At 40.2% G+C, this 19593-nt stretch overlaps 1 protein-coding gene across 10 annotated transcripts in view; it reads right to left on the bottom strand.

The window, feature by feature from the left end:
- Nucleotides 1-19593, bottom strand: part of msi2b (musashi RNA-binding protein 2b) — a 248973-nt gene that overhangs the window by 15865 nt on the left and 213515 nt on the right. For 4 of the 10 annotated variants that reach the window (XM_067507483.1, XM_067507488.1, XM_067507487.1 and 1 more), the window contains exon 11: nt 18805-18927. The exons of 2 other annotated variants lie outside the window; for them this stretch is intronic. In XM_067507483.1, the coding sequence (XP_067363584.1) occupies nt 18805-18927 (123 nt within the window). The remainder of the gene's footprint in view (nt 1-18804; nt 18928-19593) is intronic. 4 more of the 10 variants (XM_067507490.1, XM_067507485.1, XM_067507484.1 and 1 more) reach the window with 1 other exon arrangement.

Here is a 19593-nt window from a genome sequence, read left to right as displayed (position 1 = left end):
AGCGTCATTATCCTACACTGTGGGATGAGGACGTGCCGGGTCCAACTAGTAGAACAGTTTGCTCGATATTTCGGAAGCTGAAAGCCAGACAGATGCGGAACAGATTTTAAATTTACAAAGGTAACACAAGTGCTGATTTATTCTTTTATAAAGGAAATGTAAATATTGTGTCATTTATTTTCATTGTAGTGATGCCGTATTCTGACTTCATGTTTTTGTTACATCCCCAGGATAAGACAGAATTTCACCCAAGATCATATTCATGACCTACAGTTGGTCTTACATACCGCAAAGTCCAGAACGTATCAAGGCTAAGTTTTTAAGCAGAGAACTACTGTGAATCATTCCAGGTAATAATATGTACTGAGGAAATTACAATTGCTGTATAAATCTGGGCCGTACCATTAGTTAAAGTATAGTGTGATAATCTTGAAACAGGTTAGTTGTCCATATCAACACTGTAACAGATGTTACATGCTCTAAACAGTCATCTTGTTAATACTTTTGGTTTATCCCGTGAGTTCAGGGTCGCTACAGCAGATCATTGTCCGCATGTTCATTTGGCACAATTTCTAGCGGGCTTGGACCGGCACTGCACAGCTAGGGATAGGCTGTTAGGGGTTCAGTGTCTTGCCCAGAGACACTTCGACATGTAGCTGGGACCAGGGATCGAACCACTGACCCTGTGGTCCGTGGATGACTGCCTTACCAACTGAGCTACAGCTTCCTATGTATGTTATGGGACCAAAATACACAATCCTTCATCTGTGCACAAAGGTACAAAATTCTTTATTCTTCCAAATCAGTCACATTAGGTGAATATCTTCCAGAACTGCAGCAATTTTTTTAACTTTCCTTCTACTGCAACTCGACATTTAGAAGGTATCTACTTCATTTACACTGATGAAGCCTCATAATAGCTTTAGATACACATTTGAGTACATTTTAGCACAGAACGACTGTAGATGTTGGCCAGCATCACTTGGACTCTGAGGAGTGATAAATACAGGATCTATTTGTGGCCGGTGTGAACAGGAGCAATGATTAAAACCTCTTTCAAAAAGGTACTTGATTGTTTAAGGAAGCCATGTAAAATTGTGAACATTTTCTTTAATAAACTTGTAGTTGTTCACTGGAATCCACAAGTTATTATAGCAGCAGGAAGTAAAGTTTCAGTGTTTCAAGAATTATTAACATAACAAACATAACAGAGAAGAAATCATTGACCTATTATAAAATTAAATATAGTAATGGTGGCTTTTTTTCTATTCATTGATATTCAGTGAGTAATGCAACAGCAAGGGGGGTCAAGCCAGTGTCTTCTTGTGCCAGTCCCAAGTCTGGATAAATGCAGAGACTAGTGTCAGGAAGGTCATCCGACGTAAAACACATGCCAAGTTAAACATGCAAATCATGACAATGACTCCCATACCAGATCGGTCTGCAACTGGGTATTCGAAGACTGCCACCAGTGCTGTTGACCTACAGGGTACTGGTGGAAATTGGACTACTGTTGGTCAAAGATGAAGAAGGAGAGGAGGAAGGTGTGTTCGTAGGCAGAGAGAGAAGAGGAAAGCTAAGAATGTAGGACTGACAGTAGGGACTTTGAATGTTGGTACTATGACAGGGAAGGTTAGAGAGTTGATCGACATGATGCAGAGAAGGAAGGTGGACATACTGTGTGTCCAGGAGACAAGGTGGAAAGGTAGCAAGGCTAGAAGCTTAGGAGCAGGGTTCAAGTTGTTTTACCATGGGTCAGATAGGAAGAGAAATGGAGTAGGAGTTATATTGAAAGAGGATTTTGTGAGGAATGTTCTAGAGGTGAAAAGAGTATCAGACAGGTTGATGAATCTGAAGCTGGAAATTGAAGGGGTGATGTTCAATGTTGTGAGTGGTTTTGCCCCACAGGTAGGATGTGAGTTAGAAGAGAAGGAGAAATTTAAGTTCTGGAGTGAGTTAGATGAAGTGATGCAGAGCATCAACAGAGGTGAGAGAGTGGTGATTGGTGCAGATTTCAATGGACCTGTAGTTTAAAGTGATGCCGAAAAACTGGTCCATGCATTTGTTACTTCTAGGTTGGACAACTGTAATTCCGTACTGCTGGGGTGTCCTAATAACTCTCTAAAAAGCCTTCAATTAATCCAAAATGCTGCAGCAAGAGTGCTGACTGGATTAGGGAAGAGAGATCATATTTCACCTTCACTAGCTTCTCTCCATTGGCTTCTCTTCATTGGCTTCCCATAAAATCTAGAATAGAGTTCAAAACCCTCCTTACATACAAAGCTCTTAATGGTCAAGCTCCATCATATTTAAAAGATCTCATAGTTCTGTATCACCCGATTAGACCACTTCGATCCCAGAATACAGGCCTACTTGTGGTTCCCAGACTTTGCAAAAGTATAATGGGAGGCAGAGCCTTTAGCTATCAAGTTCCTCTCCTGTGGAAATGGTAAATAGTCGCTTATATAGCGCTTTTTTATCCAAAGCACTTTACAATGTTGCTTCCCATTCACCCATTCACACACACACTCACACACTGATGGCGTTGGCTGCCATGCAAGGTGCTCACCTGACCCACCGGGAGCAACTTGGGGTTCAGTGTCTTGCCCAAGGACACTTCAACTTGTAGCCAGAAACCGGGATTGAACCACTGACCCTGTGGTCTATGGTCAATTGCCTTACCAACTGAGTTACAGCCGCCACCGGAACCAGCTTCCAATCCAAATTCGGGGGGCAGACACCCTCTCTACTTTTAAGACTAGGCTTAAAACCTTCCTTTTCGATAAAGCTTATAGTTAAAACTGCTCACTCAACCTGAACTAGCTCCTACTTAAGATGCTATAGTTTTAGAGTGTTGGGGGACTCCTGCAAGTGCAATGAGCTCCTCTCCTCTTTCTCTCTATACATTTATTTGTCACCACTGTATGCTATTCATTTTGTGTCCTACAAACCAGTATAATGCTTTGTTGTTTCTTTTTTGTTGTTGCTTTTGTTGTCGTTTTGTTGTTGTTTTTTGTTGCTCTGTTCTTTTCTCCCTTCACTTTCCACTCACCCCAACTGGTCAAGGCAGATGGCCATCCACCTTGAGCCTGGTTCTGCTGGAGGTTTCTCCCGTTAAAGGGAGTTTTTCCTCTCCACTTTTGCCTAAGGCTTGCGGAAGGGGGATTTGTTGGGTTGCTTCCACATACTTGTGTACTCTGGACTTCATTCTGTAAAGTGCCTTGAGATGAGTTTGTTGTAAATTGGCGCTAAATAAATAAAGTTGAATTGAATTGAATTGAATAGGTGAAGGGAACAGAGGGGATGAGACTGTGATGGGCAGGTTTGGTCTTCAGGACAGGAACGCAGAAGGACAGATGGTGGTAGACTTTGCAAAGAGGATGGAAATGGCTGTAGTGAACACTTTCTTCCTGAAGAGGCAGGAACATAGGGTAACGCACAAGAGCGGAGGTAGAAGCACTCAGGTGGACGACATCTTGTTTAGACGTTGTAATCTGAAAGAGACCTGTGACTGTAAAGTGTTGGTAGGGGAGAGTTTAGCCGGACAACACAGGATGGTGGTGTGTAAAATGACTCTGGTGGTGAGGAAGATGAAGAGAACAAAGGCAGAGCAGAGGACGAAGTGGTGGAAGTTGAAAAAGGCAGACTCTGGATGGTTTGGAGGTTCTTCCAGATGGCTGGACCACTACAGCTAATGTGATCAGGGAGACAGGTAGGAGGGTACTCGGTGTGTCATCTGGAAAGAGGAAAGTGGACAAGGAGACTTGGTGGTGGAACGAGGAAGTTCAGGAGTGTATACAGAGAAAGAGGTTAGCTAAGAAGAAGTGGGACACTGAGAGGACGGAAGAGAGTAGACAGGAGTACAGGGAGATACAGTGTAAGGTGAAGGTAGAGGTGGCAAAGGCCAAACAAAGAGCATATGAGGACTTGTATGTTAGGTTGGACACTAAAGAGGGAGAGGTGGATTTGTACAGGTTGGCCAGACAAAGAGACAGAGATGGGAAGGATGTGCAGCAGGTTAGTGTGATTAAAGATAAGGATGGAAATGTATTGACAGGTGCCAGGAGTGTGATGGGAAGATGGAAGGAGAACTTTGAAGAGTTGATGAACGAGGAAAATAAAAGGGAACGAAGAGTAGAAGAGGTGACTGGTGTGGAGCAGGAAGTAGCAAAGATTAGTAAGAGTGAAGTGAGGAGGGCGTTGAAGAGGATGAAGAGCGGAAAGGCAGTTGGTCCTGCTGAAATACCTGTGGAGGTATGGAAGTGTCTAGGAGAGGTGGCAGTAGAGTTTCTGACTAGTTTGTTCAACAAGATCTTGGAGAGTGAGAGGATGCTGAGGACTGGAGGAGAAGTGTACTGGTACCAATTTTTAAGAACAAGGGAGATGAGCAGAGCTGTGGCAACTACAGAGGAATAAAGCTGATGAGCCAAACAGTTGTGGGAAAGAGTAGTGGAAGCTCGGCTAAGGGCAGAGGTGAACATTTGTGAGCAACAATATGGTTTCATGCCTAGAAAGAGTCCAACAGATGCAGTATTTGCTTTGAGGATGTTGATGGAGAAGCACAGAGAAGGTCAGAGGGAGTTGCATTGTGTCTTCTGAATTAGAGAAAGTGTATGACAGGGTGCAGAGAGAGGAGCTGTGGTATTGTATGAGGACGTCTGGAGCGGCAGAGAAGTATGTTAGAGTGCTGCAGGACATGTATGAGAGCCAGTGGTGAGGTGCTGTAGGTGTGACAGAGGAGTTCAAGGTGGAGGTGGGTCTGCATCAAGGATCAGCTCTGAGCCCCTTCTTGTTTGCTCTGGTGATGGACAGACTGACAGATGAGGTTAGACAAGAATCTCCATGGACTATGATGTTTGCAGATGACATTGTGATTTGTAGTGAGAGCAGGGAGCAGGTGGAGGAAAATCTAGAGAGGTGGAGGTCTGCTCTGGAAAACAGAGGAATGAAGCTTAGCTGCAGTAAGACAGAATACATGTGTGTCAATGAGAGGAACCCAGGTGGAACAGTGAGGTTACAGGGAGCAGAGGTGAAGAAGGTGCAGGACTTTAAATACTTAGGTTCAACGGTTAAGAGCAACGGAGAGTGTGGAAAAGAGGTGAAGAGGTGAGTGCAGACAGGTTGGAACGGGTGGAGAAAAGTGTCAGGTGTGTTGTGTGATAAAAGAGTATCAGCGAGAATGAAAGGAAAGATGTTCAAAACGGTGGTGAGACCAGAGATGTTGTTCGGCTTAGAGACAGTGGCACTGAAGAAAAGACAGGAGGCAGAGCTGGAGGTAGCAGAGCTTAAGATGTTGAGGTTCTCTTTGGGAGGGACGAGGATGGACAGGATCAGGAATGAGTACATCAGAGGGACAGATCATGTTAGATGTTTTGGAGATAAAGTCAGAGAGGACAGATTGAGGTGGTTTGGACATGTCCAGAGGAGAAACTGTGAATATATCAGTAGAAGGATGCTGAGGTTGGAGCTGCCAGGCAGGAGGTCTAGAGGAAGAGCAAAGAGGAGATTTATGGATGTAGTGAGGGAGGACATGAAGTTAGTTGGTGTGAGAGAAGAGGATGCAGAGGACAGGGTTAGATGGAGGCACATGATTCGCTGTGGCGACACCTGAAATGGAACAGCCCGAAGGAAAAGAAGAAGATTGTCATTCAGTGAGTATAGTAATTTAATTAGCTATTTGAGGTGCCCCATAAAATTTAAGGCTAAAGCCGTGAAACTATAGCAGATTATACTTCATTTTTTATTAAATCTGTGGCTTTAAGATGAGCCAGAGGATTCAGTTTTGTTCATATTCTCTTTATTGCAAACTTGTTGTCTCTTTATGCAGGTGTCTCCAGCTTTGGAGCTACACATTTCCAGTGTGCAATGTGCCACTCACCCCAACCGGTCAAGGCAGATGGTCGTCCACCCTGAGCCTGGTTCTGCTGGAGGTTTCTTCCATTAAAGGGAGTTTTTCCTCTCCACTGTTGCTTATGGCTTGTTCAAGGGGGAATTGTTGGGTTTTCTCCATACATCTTTCTAGTCTTGACTATTGTGTAAAGTGCCTTGAGATGAGTTTGTTGTGAATTGGTGCTATATAAATAAAGTTGAATTGAATTGAATAGGCCTGTCTATCTATGTTAGTTCTACAATGGACTATTATGTAAATTAAATACTTTCAATAATGCAATGAAATCTGACACATACTGATTCAGTATGTACCCATTCTGAATGAAACAAATAAAAGAATAAAAAACAAAAAATGAAACAAAACCACACACACACACACACACACTCACTCAGAGGTTTAATGTATTCTGATGTGAAGGCTAATGGCTGGGTTTTGCATGGATTTTGAATGCGCCTACTAATTAGAATGAAGCATGGATCCCTTTCTGTTGTCTTTCAGCTCTCTAATTAGATCTGCACCAACAAACAAATAAAGACCTTTAGTGAGCTCCCTCTTCGTCTGCTCGCTAAGTTAAATAATTGTGGACAAAGAAAGGAGCACACAGCTACTTCCAGCAGAAACACACCAGGCTGGTGTCCACTATAACTACACTAACAGAGCAACAGCAATCAGACTTATGGCATCAGGTAATTAGTAATACAGTAGTACAAATACACCTGTACTGTATCTAGAAGGTTCAGTTACTGGTGACTTCAAAATCTGGTGTCGTCAAAATCTACACCATAAAGACAAAGGAACACTCCAACAAACTCAGTGAAACGATTATCTAAAAGAGGAAGTCAGCAGATGAAGAAAGAGAATTTTCAATAAATATCTTAGGTCAATACAATCTACTCCATCCAGCTCTTGCTCTCTCTGCCCAGCACTTCAGGTACATGGCAGTGATAGAGCACCTGCCCCATGGCCGCCCACTGCTCCCCTCATGGTCATGGGTTAAAAAGGTTGTTATTCCTCTAAAGTATTATGAGAGACAGTAGTAGAACATAGTAGAGGTAGACCACTGTAGTTCTATTAGGTTCTCTAACACACGCACACACACACACACACACATTATCCAGTACACAGATCTTTAGGATTTGAGCTTTACGATACACACACACACATCTGCAGCACTGTTCTGTGTTTATTTGAGATCCCCTACCATCTTACTACTAGTAAAAACTTTAATATTTAACTTTACCCCAGACTTGACCCGATACAAAACCTAAATCTTGTAAAAATAAGAAAGACAACATGTTACTTAATAGTAGGCTGAGCAATATAAGAAAAGTATATTGTGATTTTTCTTTGTAAGTTTTTTCTCCTCCATCTTTACTTATGCTTTCAGCTCATTGCAGTCTGGCTAAAATATGTGCATGAAGTCATGGTACACACAGCCAACTTCATATTTTAAGTTTAATCTATTTATGCAGATTTTATTCAGATTGATAATGGTGTTTTATGACACTTATTGGTGTTGCTGTAGTAATGCACGTGTATTTATTTTGGGGGGTGAAGTTAATGAAGAAGCACTGAATGGGGGGCTGTAGTTGTTGGCTGTTGAAATCAAATAGCAATGATAGGGCTACAAACTTAGATTATATAGTCGACTAAGGTTACAGCTAAAGATTCAACTGTGATATCACAGCAGCTTCCCTCATACAGGTCAGTTTTTCTCTGTTAGTTCATTTCCAGACTACACAGAGTGAAAATACAGCACCTGAGTGACACAAGGAGGAACTTTGCTCAGAGCAGTGATCAAATACACACACAGTGACATGAACTCAGCTGTTCACAGCTGAATCCAAAAACGCTCTGCCAGAGGAACAACAACCAGAAAAACCAACTTTACCAGTGTTTGCAAAAGCATCGGAGTGAACCAAAACTAGTGTGAGCTATGAAACACTGACCTTCTTCATTTGAATTGGTAATGACAGTCATTAGTTTTTGTTAAATAAATTATGTGTGTGGGTAGTTTTCAACAAAGAAACAGAAGGAATGTTTGAACTATATTCAGGGGCAGATTTATCCAAATGTGTCACTTTATTAAGTATTTAAGGCAGCAGGATACTGCATTAGAGATTAAAATGAATCACAGCGTGTGCATTAATTGGCTCAACTAATGAGCTTTTAATAGTTTTTGGACTCTAACAGACCTTAAACAGAATTAATATTGTAGTCCAATTTAGTCAGACTGAAAACAAGTCATACAGTATCTTACTGCTTTTGTTTTGACAATCTGGCAGGAAGACAAAGGTTTTTCCATCAGTCAGATCAATCACCAACGGTTGACAGAGCAGTAACATGGCAGCACAGAGCACCAGACTAACCCCGCTGAACTTTCAGACATAAAGATCCAACCGTTACATGGATTTATCTGTAATGTTTTATCCTGTTTAGTGTGGAGGGGTGGGGGTGGGGTGGAGGGGCTGGAGCCTCTCCAAGCTGTCATAGGATGAAAGGCAGGGTCCAACCTGGACAGGTCACCAGTCTATCTCAGGGCCAACACAGAGAGACATATACAGACAGATCACATTCCCTTCCTGTCTTGGACTTTTATTTTGTAGCCCTTTCCTCCACTTCCTGTCCCCAGTTCATTTCTCCAGCTTCATCACTCATCACCGTTCACAATTGTTTTTTACCTGTTCCACTGCCTTTTTAAACCCAGCTCTCATCTCTGTGTCCCGTCAGATCATTGTCTTTGTTTGGTCTGACTTATCCATGCAACACCCTGTCTCCCTGTCTTGGACTCTTGGCTCTGTTTTGTGGACTTCTGTCACCTGCATCTTGGTCTGAGGTTTGGTTGTTGTTTTGCCCTTTTTACTTGCTCTGTCTCACTGTTTATGTTGTTAAGTGTTCACTATTCTCCACTTGCTTAGTTAGTTCTCCAGTTCATTTCCTAGTCTTCCCTTCAACGCTTTTTAGTTGACTTGTTGTTCCTATTATTTGTTGTAAGTCAATGAATGTCCACTTCTAAGTTTACTTTTGTTCACGGTCGGTATTTTGTCTCCCTCGTCTATATTGTTTCTTAGTTGTCCTAGTCTGGCTTCCACTCAGCTGCCCGTTATTTTGACCCTGTCCTGTAATAAGTTCTCTCCTGATTTGTGTCCCTGTTATAACCTCCTTTATAATCTGTAAATATCCCTTAGGTGATTTGAAGTTCTTCCTTTTCTGTTATCCCATATTCCTTAATCAGTTAAGTTCAGTCCTTAGTTCATGTAATAAGTTGTATTCTGACATGTTAACAGTGTCAGTGTGTCCAGGTTGATGATAGCATTGATAGATAGAGAAAAAATGCCTAAACTGTACCTTTTACCACAAGAAGCCCATATGATTAATATTTAGCATGAATGGTACGTTTGTACTTTTAAAAGTGGAGATGGTGAAATATTTAACTGAAAAGATTAAACTTAATCTGAATAAATTCAGAATAAATGACACTACTGGACCACTACAGATACATACTACACTTTGTTGAAAATTTTTTTCAGCACTATTCTTCTTCCACTGAGCCAAGTGCCTGCAGCCCAATGGACACACAGAGATTGGAGACATGTCTCTGTGGACATACACTATATCTAAAAACAAAGGCTGAGCAATTTGTAAAAACAATTTTTAAAGTGAAATATTGTTCTGTCCTGTATTTTTCACCGTGCTCTGTGTGCACAGCATAATGTCTAGCTGAAACACATGCATGTGGACATACAGGACTATAGTGCGAGAAGCACCAAGTGAAAAAAAATGTAATTACTAACACTATAACACACACACACACACAGCAGTCTGGTGTTTGCCTAAAAAAAATAGAAAAACTCCCACTTCCCACTCCCACAGTGACTCTTTAGACCACCTAAGATATGTACTGCCTGTTGCTTTTCCAACTTTTCACATGCAGGATCAAGCTTACTTCTGCTCCCAGCTCATAACTCACATCATCTTTGTCTGATGTAACCTGACCACACTAAGCAACATAAATGCAGTTACTGCTGATGTACCAGTGTGATTATAGGCCACAGAAATCTTTTATCGTATACGATGAAATAAAAAAGGAGACAAGAACTTGTCAGTATTAACCTCGGTTTAAAAGATTTGAAATAAATGTTAGATATTAGCCCACAATCATGATGGATGAAGGGGTCCTCCACAGTTAAACCAGTTTTGTCTGAGCTCATCTCACAGGTTTAAAGAGAGAATAGTTAGAAAGAGATGATGTCACATGCATGTACTCGTGCCTGTACCCGACTGTTTACAACTCCTTACAACTAAAAGACTCACACACACTTAATGTATCTGTATGTAAGACCTCTTTTTGCTTCCATCAACAAACAACACGTCCTGCAAGCATTGCTTTTTGAGTCCCTGTAAACCACAACGATGGACAATTTGACTTAGTTTAAGGTTCAATAAATCAGGTCTGACTTTACAGCTGCACCAATTGGTTTATTTGTATCACCAAAGCTCGAACTGAGCCGTAAGTAATGTGAAGGCAGACAGAACGTGTCTCTTCTGAAATGTTGCTGACACAACATTTGATGAATATGAAACATTGTTTTTACATCATGATCTGTACTATAATTTCTTGATGAGGGCCTCAGCACAGAAGCATCACCATACACTGGGGTTCCCCTGATGTGTCCAGTACAATAAAAAGTGCAAAAAAACTGCAATGATCATTTTACCAGTTTATACTGGTCACTGCATGAAACTGTAAAAATGAGCATGTGTCAGAGATTATAAATGAAGCACAATCTGTCCAGACTTACTTGTAGGAGGGACATCTGCTCCGCTGATCTGATCAGTTGATCCATGTATGTGAAAGGCAAAGATCTGCATTATGTTGACACTTGATTTTGAAGGTTTAAAGAATCGTGCAGTACATATGAAAAGCTAAAATGTGCTTGTGTTTTGACACAAACTGTATTTCTTCCAAAGGTTTTAGAAAAGACAGTATTAAAGGAAAATAAATAATAGTAATAATAATTATTATAATAACCTACAGCATTCTGTTCTTAAATGGTGATGGTAAAAAATAGTAGACACTCCCCACCTGAGTCTGTCTCATTGAAAACCAAGCAGAAAAAGCTTAACATCTGTGCTGTCAGCGGAAAAACTCACAGTATTTGTTTGTTGATGTAAGCAAAAAGAGGCCTTACATGCAGATACATTATGTGTGTGTGTGTGTGTGTGTGCGTTTTGGTTGTGAGGACGCTGAAATGTGAACAGTCCACTACAGGCACGAGTACTAACCTTGGAAATAACAGTCTGCACAATCACTTGCCTCAGGCAAATCTGTCAGGAGTGTGTGTGTTTTCCTACTGGTGCACATTGACCTTGCAGTGTCATAAATACCAGCTGGTCCAGCTGCACACATGAGCACATTTACTGAGCACACAAACTGAGCTCATTGTAAAATTCAGCAGTTTCTCTTAGACTTTCAGATATATCATACATGTTTCAGAAATACCACTGGGACTTAACAATTTGCAATTAGCTTCATTTCCTGTGATCTGTGATTTTTAAGGATGGTTCCTTTTCTATTTCAGTCTGTAGTGCTTGTAACTAGCTTGTCAGAAAAAAGGACTTGTTCAAGCTGATTCACAGACTAATTAACATAAAGAGCACTTCTTTTAAGCCTAATGTGACAGCTCATGAATAATCCAGAAGGACTGGCAGCTCATTTAGCGCCCGTACAAGCCATCATGTAGATACAGTATCTAAATGAGAATATCCTTCAGGTCTAGCGATGCCTTTTCTCTCCTTAAATATTTTATACATTTTTATACGCAAAACATGCACACGCATGCTACTGACAGCTCTTAACACTAGCAATCAAGTTATTAATCAATATATCAATATTTCATGATACTTTATAGGCGCTGTCCCAGCTGGTGGTTTTGAAGCGGATATGAAACAGCTAGAGTTCTCTCAGCAATTTATTAAGCAGTTTCTTTTAGGAACAATTTACAGTATAGAAAGAAATTGTATTGTACTTCTTATGATGTCTATTAACAAAAAAACTTGTACATTAGCAGGTCTCCCATCAGATTTGAGCCTGGGAAGTACGTATCAAATACTAGGAGCTATGCTTCTGATCTATAGCAACACCTTTCAGTTAGTGTTGTGTAACATTGCCCCCCAAATCCATGTATATGCATTTCCGTGGCAAAAATGCTAAAACACCCAATAACTGCAGTGATTTAACCGGATGAAATTTAAAAGTAAAATCAGTACTGACTAAATGATAATTCAGACTTTTCCAACTCACTTTTGGCACCAAGTGCTTTGCTTTCCATAGTACCAATTTACTGTCAAACTGACGTCACATGAAGTCGGAGTGACGACACCATCAATGTGACTTAAAAAAGGGGGATTTTAAAGGAATGTTGTTATTAGCTCTCCGTATGTTGCTGTTGCTGTTATCAGAAGAGGCTGAAGGCAGCAGGAAAAAAGACAGGTGAGCTTTGAAATTATTACATAGGACAAGACGACCGTGGTTAGTGGTAGTGATACTTCTCTCTCTCTCTCAGTCAGTAGTCTGCGTTCACCTTTTTTATCACCTCACCTTGCCTAGTCCCACGATAGAGGTGACACCAGGAAAGTACCAGGCAGCAGGAGGGAAAATCAAGAAAGGCGAGTAGAGTTGAGTTGTGCTCTATGTGTTGAAAAAGTACTATAGAAGTCAGCATAATTAAACAGCTAATCTGAGTCACACCATCCTCACAAGCCTCTGCTGTCCCAAAAATGTCCAGCTGCTGCAGTTAATGTCCCAGCAACAGCAAACATTTGCAAACTAGCAAGTTTGCTAAATGTCTGCTTCTGACCTGTTAGTCTAAAAAAGTTCTATTTTCTGCTCTCTCCCTCTTTCTGCTTTGCACAAGCAGGAGTCCCCCTATGTGCAGATTACGTGTTAGTTACCTAACACCCAGGGCTATATACACCCACATGAAGTTTTCTATGTACAAACACTTTAACTAACACACAGCAGACCACAAACACTGGAACTAGACAAACATGCTTTATGAAATAGCATTGTGGACTATACCCTCAAATTAAAAACATTTTTAAACTTTTTGCAAAGAAAGTATGTACAGTATGTACAATTCAGACAGAGAGGATGCATAGTCTGATACTAGACTTTGAATCCTAATAGAATATCATTAAAAATATAACTACAACCTCTGAATTGTTTTTAGTGCTGGCAATACAATCGCTGGTAAATTATTATTATTATTATTATTATTATTATTATTATTATTATTATTATTATTGTGTTATTATTATGTTCCTCAGACCAGAAACTAGGAGAAAAAATTAAAAACAAGAGATTTTAGCATTTGTTCATTTGAAACAAATAAAGCTTATCAAAAGTTCATGTCTGCCATGTTGTTTAAAATGAAACATATTGTAGGTTGTGCTTTACAAAATACATAAAAATGCTGCTTGCACGACTGTCCTATTTTCATGGTTGTGGTAGAAGAACAATAAATGCAACCACAAGGGCCAGTGTCTTCTTGTGCCAGTCAAAAGGTGGAGGAAAATCTAGAGAGGTGGAGGTCTGCTCTGGAAAATAGAGGAATGAAGCTTAGCTGCAGTAAGACAGAATACATGTGTGTGAATGAGAGGGACCCAGGTGGAACAGTGAGGTTACATGGAGCAGAGGTGAAGAAGGTGCAGGACTTTAACGGTTCAGAGCAATGGAGAGTGTGGAAAAGAGGTGAAGAGGCGAGTGCAGGCAGGTTGGAACGGGTGGAGAAAAGTGTACTCTACTTCATTTATTTGACATGACCAGATGTTGCAGATTGCAACTCTGAAAAGATTAAAATACTCAAATGCTTTCTAAAAGGAACCATCACCACTTTCATACTGCCTGATTTACATCGTATGAAACTGACCTGTGAGTATACTTTACATGAATGTAATAACGCAGGCAGGACTTGTTTTTGTGGCATATTTCAAAAATTATTGTTTAAGAATAGTTAAAGACCTCAACACTCACTATATCTCATGATACATTATACATGATCAGCAATGCACCAATTGTTCTGATCCACATTGATTCATTTTTTCCAATTTTTGCTGACCCCTCATCACCATTAATATTAAAAGCACCAGTTGGATTTAATGCTGTGGCTAATGGGTGTAATATACACCACAGTCCATTACACTGGGGAGACTGTGACCCAGGAGGGAGAGCAGTCGTCCAAGTACCTCACAGTTGTTGGTTGGAACCCCGTCTCCTTCGGAAACAGCAAAACACTGAAATCTAAATTAGTTGCTTCCGGTGAGTGTAGGCCACACACCCCATCGGTGTGTGAGTGTGTGTGTGTGTGTGAGTGAGGATGGGTGAATGAGAAGCAGTGTCCACCAACAGCTAGAAAAGGTAGGTATATATTTGTTAACTACAATGTGTTTCATCTACTTTACTAGCAGAGGGAATTTCAGTCCTATCATCCTAATCACAATCATTTTATGCCTGTTGTTCACAAGCTGCAGCTCCATGCTGCCAATCAGGCAGTAACCTTCAAGTAAAAGCGTGCATATAAAATGCTCTGCACACATTTCTGATGTGCATGTGAAATCTGTATGGACTGGTGGAACTTTTGAAATAATCAACAAATGATTGGAAGTCATCAAAACAGGAAAAAAATGTAAATTGGAAAAATTAGAAAAATCATTAAATACTTCAATAGGCAACTGTGAAAAGGGGAACAATCTAACAACTTATTTGTTTTTCCAGGACCTGATTACAATTTACAACAATTACCATATTACAATTTGCCTTCTCTGTCTATAATACAATAAGATCTGTCTTAATAACATGTTTGTAATAGATATCATCAATCTATCTTTAGAAACAGGTTATGTACCATAGGCCTATAAGGTAGCTGTAATTAAACCACTACTTAAAAAACCCTGTCTTGATCCAGGTGTTTTAGCCAATTAAAGACCAACATCTAATCTCCCTTTTATTTCTAAAGTCCTTGAAAAAGTAGTTGCAAAACAATTCTGTTCATCATAGTACAGAAAAACTACTGGGAAAAGTCACCAACAATCTTCTCATGGCCTCAGATAATGGACTCATCTCTATACTTGTTCTGTTAGATCTTAGTGCTGCATTTGATACCATTGATCATAACATTTTATTACAGAGACTGGAACCTGAAATTGGGATTAAAGAAACTGCACTAGGTTGGTTTAAATCTTATCTATCTGATAGATTTCAATTTGTTCATGTTAATGATGAATCCTCCATGCACACAAAGGTTAGCTATGGAGTTCCACAAGGCTCTGTGTTAGGACCAATACTATTTACTTTATATATGTCTCCTTTAGGCAACATAATTAGAAAACACTCCATAAATTTCCACTGCTATGCTGATGATACCCAGCTATATTTATCTATGGAACCAGATGAAAAAAAATCAGTTAATCAAGCTTCAAGCCTACAAGACATAAAGGCCTGGATGTAGTATTTGGGCCTAAAAATCTCAGAAATATGATGTCCAACCGTATCGTTACGCTAGATGGCATAAGTCTGGCCCCCAGCACTACTGCAAGGAACCTTGGAGTTATTCTCAGTTAGAACAGGCACCTACCGACTATATGGTCGAAGGTTTGTACCCTGCTGTTTCCAACCACATGTTGAAGTGTCTTTGGGCAAGACACTGAACCCCCAGCAGCCCATCCCCTTCCCCAGGTGTGCAGCGCCAGTCCCAAGCCCGGTAGAAATTGGCGAGGGTTGGGTCAGGAAGGGCATCCGGTGTACAAAGTAAATACAAACAAACAAAAAAACATGCGGACAAATGATCCGCTGGGGCGGCTCTGAACTCACAGGATAAGCCAAAAGAAACAATGTGTCCTTTACCTCACATATAAAACAAATCTCTAGAACAACCTAATTCCACATATTTAACATTGCCAAAAATTAGGAGCATCCTGTCCTAAAATTATGCCGAAAAACTGGTCCATGCATGTGTTACTTCTAGGATTGACTACTGTAATTCCCTACTTTCAGGATGCCCCAGTAACTCCCTCTTTATAGAGATGACGTGAGATTACTTTGTTGTAAATTTGCGCTATATAAATAAAGTTAAATGGAAAAATGTAAATAGAATAGATTTACTTAAAACACTACGGGCAGTTTTTTTTTTTTATACTCACAGTATGTTTTACAACCATTCAGCCTCAGTAAAAAAAAAAGTATTACTCGTATTTATACTTCAACTTTTCCCCATTTTACTGTCTTGTAAATTTGTTTTGAAAGAAACAAAATGCTTTCTCCCAAAAATCAACAATGATCTATAGTGTCAAAGTGAAAACTTAAATTTTGCTAATCAATGAAATATCAGAAACTAGTATAAAAATATCCAGACATTACCTATGGTAGCAGTTATCTGTGAATAATCTTGGTTAAGTCTCTACAAGCTTTTCAATCCTGAATCTAGCCTGTTTACCTAATTTGTCCAGATAGATAAAGTTCTGTCAGATTGGTCTTCAGGTGATCTTCAGGTTTCTTCACAGATGTTATGTGGGGCTTGGGGTCTTGGGTGGGGCATTCAAGGACAGTCTAACTGTCTAACTAAAGACTGCTTAAAGCTGCTCCAGTGTTGGCTTGGCTGTTTGCTTCAGGTCATTGTTGTGCAGAAAAGTTTACCATCTATTCACTCCCAGGTCTCATGCAGCCTGGAGCAGGTTTTCTTCAAAGTCTTCTCTGAGTTTGGCTGCATACATTGTTCCTTTGCTTCTAACCAGTTTCCCTGTTGCTGAGATGCATCCCCATAGTGCTGCAGCAGTGCCATAAAGGCCTGGGGCCTCATTTATAACAGTTGTGGATGCACAAAACAAGGCTTAAAAGATGTGTACAGACATCGAAGCCAAAAGTTGAGAGTTTGAAAAACATACTTGACGACAGGATGCGTGTACCTGTATGGAAACTTATGACCCATGCGCACAAATATTTTAGAGACTGGACAAAATGATGACACAGATGGTGAGGGGGTGAACTAAAGCCAAATTTCATTATGATCCCTCAGAGAAGGATCCATTTAATCAAAAATAAACCAAAAATAAATCGACAAGTATTTCGGCCAGCCATGTTATAGTTTGCTAATCCAAACTGTAACCATTCACACCTGTTAATTATAATAACTCATATTAAACCCTTGAGCATCTGGAGCCAGGTTATCCCCACATCCTTTAACCCTCAGAGCTCAGAGGAGATGGTCACGATCTTCACTGTGCCCCAGTTGGGTTTTGAGTGGAAATGCAGTGGTTGGTTAAGCAGAAAAATTTAATGTTTCCAAATTGTGAAATTATTTCTTAATCAAATAATAATTTCTAACTATAATGAAGAATCAGTAAATGACTGGACAATTTTTTTCAGACTAAAGAAGCTACTTAGACAAGTACCGAAATGTTTCCAACTAAGAAAAAAGAAGTCCAGTTGACATGAATGACCTTCCACACTTAGAATTAAGGTTAACCGCAATATTTATTAGTTGTCACAGTTTTTTGTAGGAAGTTCGTCCAACGAACATATGAATGAGAGGGGCACGAGGAACACAGAGCACACTGGAAACACCTGTGCTCCAATGCACAAACTTCACTTGTTACCTTTTAAACAGCACCACCGCCTGCTTCAAAACATCTGTATCAAACATCGAGAAACATCTGTATGCTCCACATTGGAGTTAAGTATTGTGTTTGTGGGAGGAGGAAGTGAGAGTTTAATCATCTATGTACTTGTCAAGATGCCTACAACATCTGCATTGTATACATTGGTGAGCATCAGCAGCTGTGTGCTTTTACTGGCAGGTTGTAGTGTGATATAAGGCATTTAGGCCTTTCACCTTACAAAGCACTTAATTTAACCTGGAGATTTTTCAATTTGTTGCATTAACAGCTTCAGCACCCCTCAGCATCTCTTCCCCTTTGTGTAGAACAATATTTAGAAATGTGTTACTTTGACCATTCATCCTGAATTCTCAGTGTTTTAGGCAGAATAATGAGGGTTATTAGACCACAAACATTATCAAGTTGATTGTGATTAATAAAATTACTTTGTATAGATTTTGTAAAGACCAAAGTCCTTCTTGTCTGGTTGGTCAAGAGTCCTGGTGGTTTTTAAACTCATCCATTTGACAAATATACCCTCGTCATAGGTACAATCCTATTAAAGAGGTTTTCAGAGAGTTCCTTGGACTTTATGTCTTGGTTTTATCCTGACATGCTATGTGAATTATACACAATGGTCCGTGTATGTAGCGATTCTCTTTGATCAGCTACAGGTGGACTCCAGTAGATTTCCAGAATTATCTGAAGGAAAATGAAAGTAAACAGAATGCTCCAACCACAAGTATCTTACTTCTGTAAGGAAGAGCTAGCAGTTATTGCATTTTGTGCCATTTTAAAATACATTTACAACATAGTAAAATATGGAAAAACTGAAGGGGTGTGAATACTTTCTGGAGCAACTATGAATCCATATACTACCCGTGTAATTATTCACTACACGTGAATCTGACAATGGACCCTTTTTTCTCTTTTGTAGGAATATTCTTAACTCATCATATCTGACAGCAACAACAATATTAAATGATTCATCCACAGAGCTGGCAGGTACAGTAGCTCTTTAGACAACCTTTGGATGCTTCCATAAACTGTATCTGCACTGTCACCAAAGTGAAAGGAGAGAAACAACTCAGAACCTGACCCTCTCCTTTCACTTCATAATCACTTCATAATCCGATAATGCATTAGAATGTATGTCTGTTTGCGTGTGGAGTTTTAGACTGAACAAAGCAGGCCAGACCAGAATAGTGATAAACTGCATGGAGAGAGCGTCAGGCCACACAGAATACCGACAGAGCGTTTACCTGCCCCTGCGTTCTGCCCGTATGCCGTGTAGCCGCCGCCTCTTCCACGGGTCCCCCTACCTGAGCCACGGGCTGCTGCTACTGCCGCTGCTGCCACCGGTCCGTACGCTGTAGCTGGGAAGCCTGAGGAGACAACACAGGAGTAGACACTCAACATCTGTACAGATTTGTACAGTGTTCTATCTATATGTGGCTTCAACAGTAAGACACCATGACTTCGAGTTTACCACTGAAATACAGTTTTTCCTAAGATTCCAAAATGATGGGAAAATATTAGTTGCAAATAGTGACATATAATTATTTCATAATGACAAGTAGGGAAGGAGAATAACATTTTTCTGAAGTTCTAAAGTGTGTTTCATGTAAATTCTGTGGTCTACGTTGCAGTGAAGTACATTTTTTTTGTGATAGGACTAATGTGAACACAGGGTAACTACAGCTATTTGCCATGAGGAGCACTACTCCTGTGGCTGACAGTCTGGCAATGTCCTCGGCAGTGGATCAACATGAATTTTAGGGGGCAGGATCCCCAAGCCATGACTAAAAGTCATTAAGTGTAAGAGATGTTTGAAGCACTTAAGATACACAGGAAACAATCATTTGTTTTCCGTGGTTTTAACAAAGAAAGGTTATTTTAACAAGTCAAACAAACTTATGAGGTAAGTAAAGCAGCATCTTCAGTTATTTAAACTGTGTGACAGTCTGCCACACGGAAGAGTTGCCAGTGCAAAACATAATTACACATACTTTTTTAAAGCAGGATTATGTCATTATGATATATAAAGTGGG

This window comes from Channa argus, chromosome 6 (assembly GCF_033026475.1).
Source record: "Channa argus isolate prfri chromosome 6, Channa argus male v1.0, whole genome shotgun sequence".
Taxonomy (NCBI): domain Eukaryota; kingdom Metazoa; phylum Chordata; class Actinopteri; order Anabantiformes; family Channidae; genus Channa; species Channa argus.
This window is presented reverse-complemented; position numbering and strand designations above follow the sequence as displayed.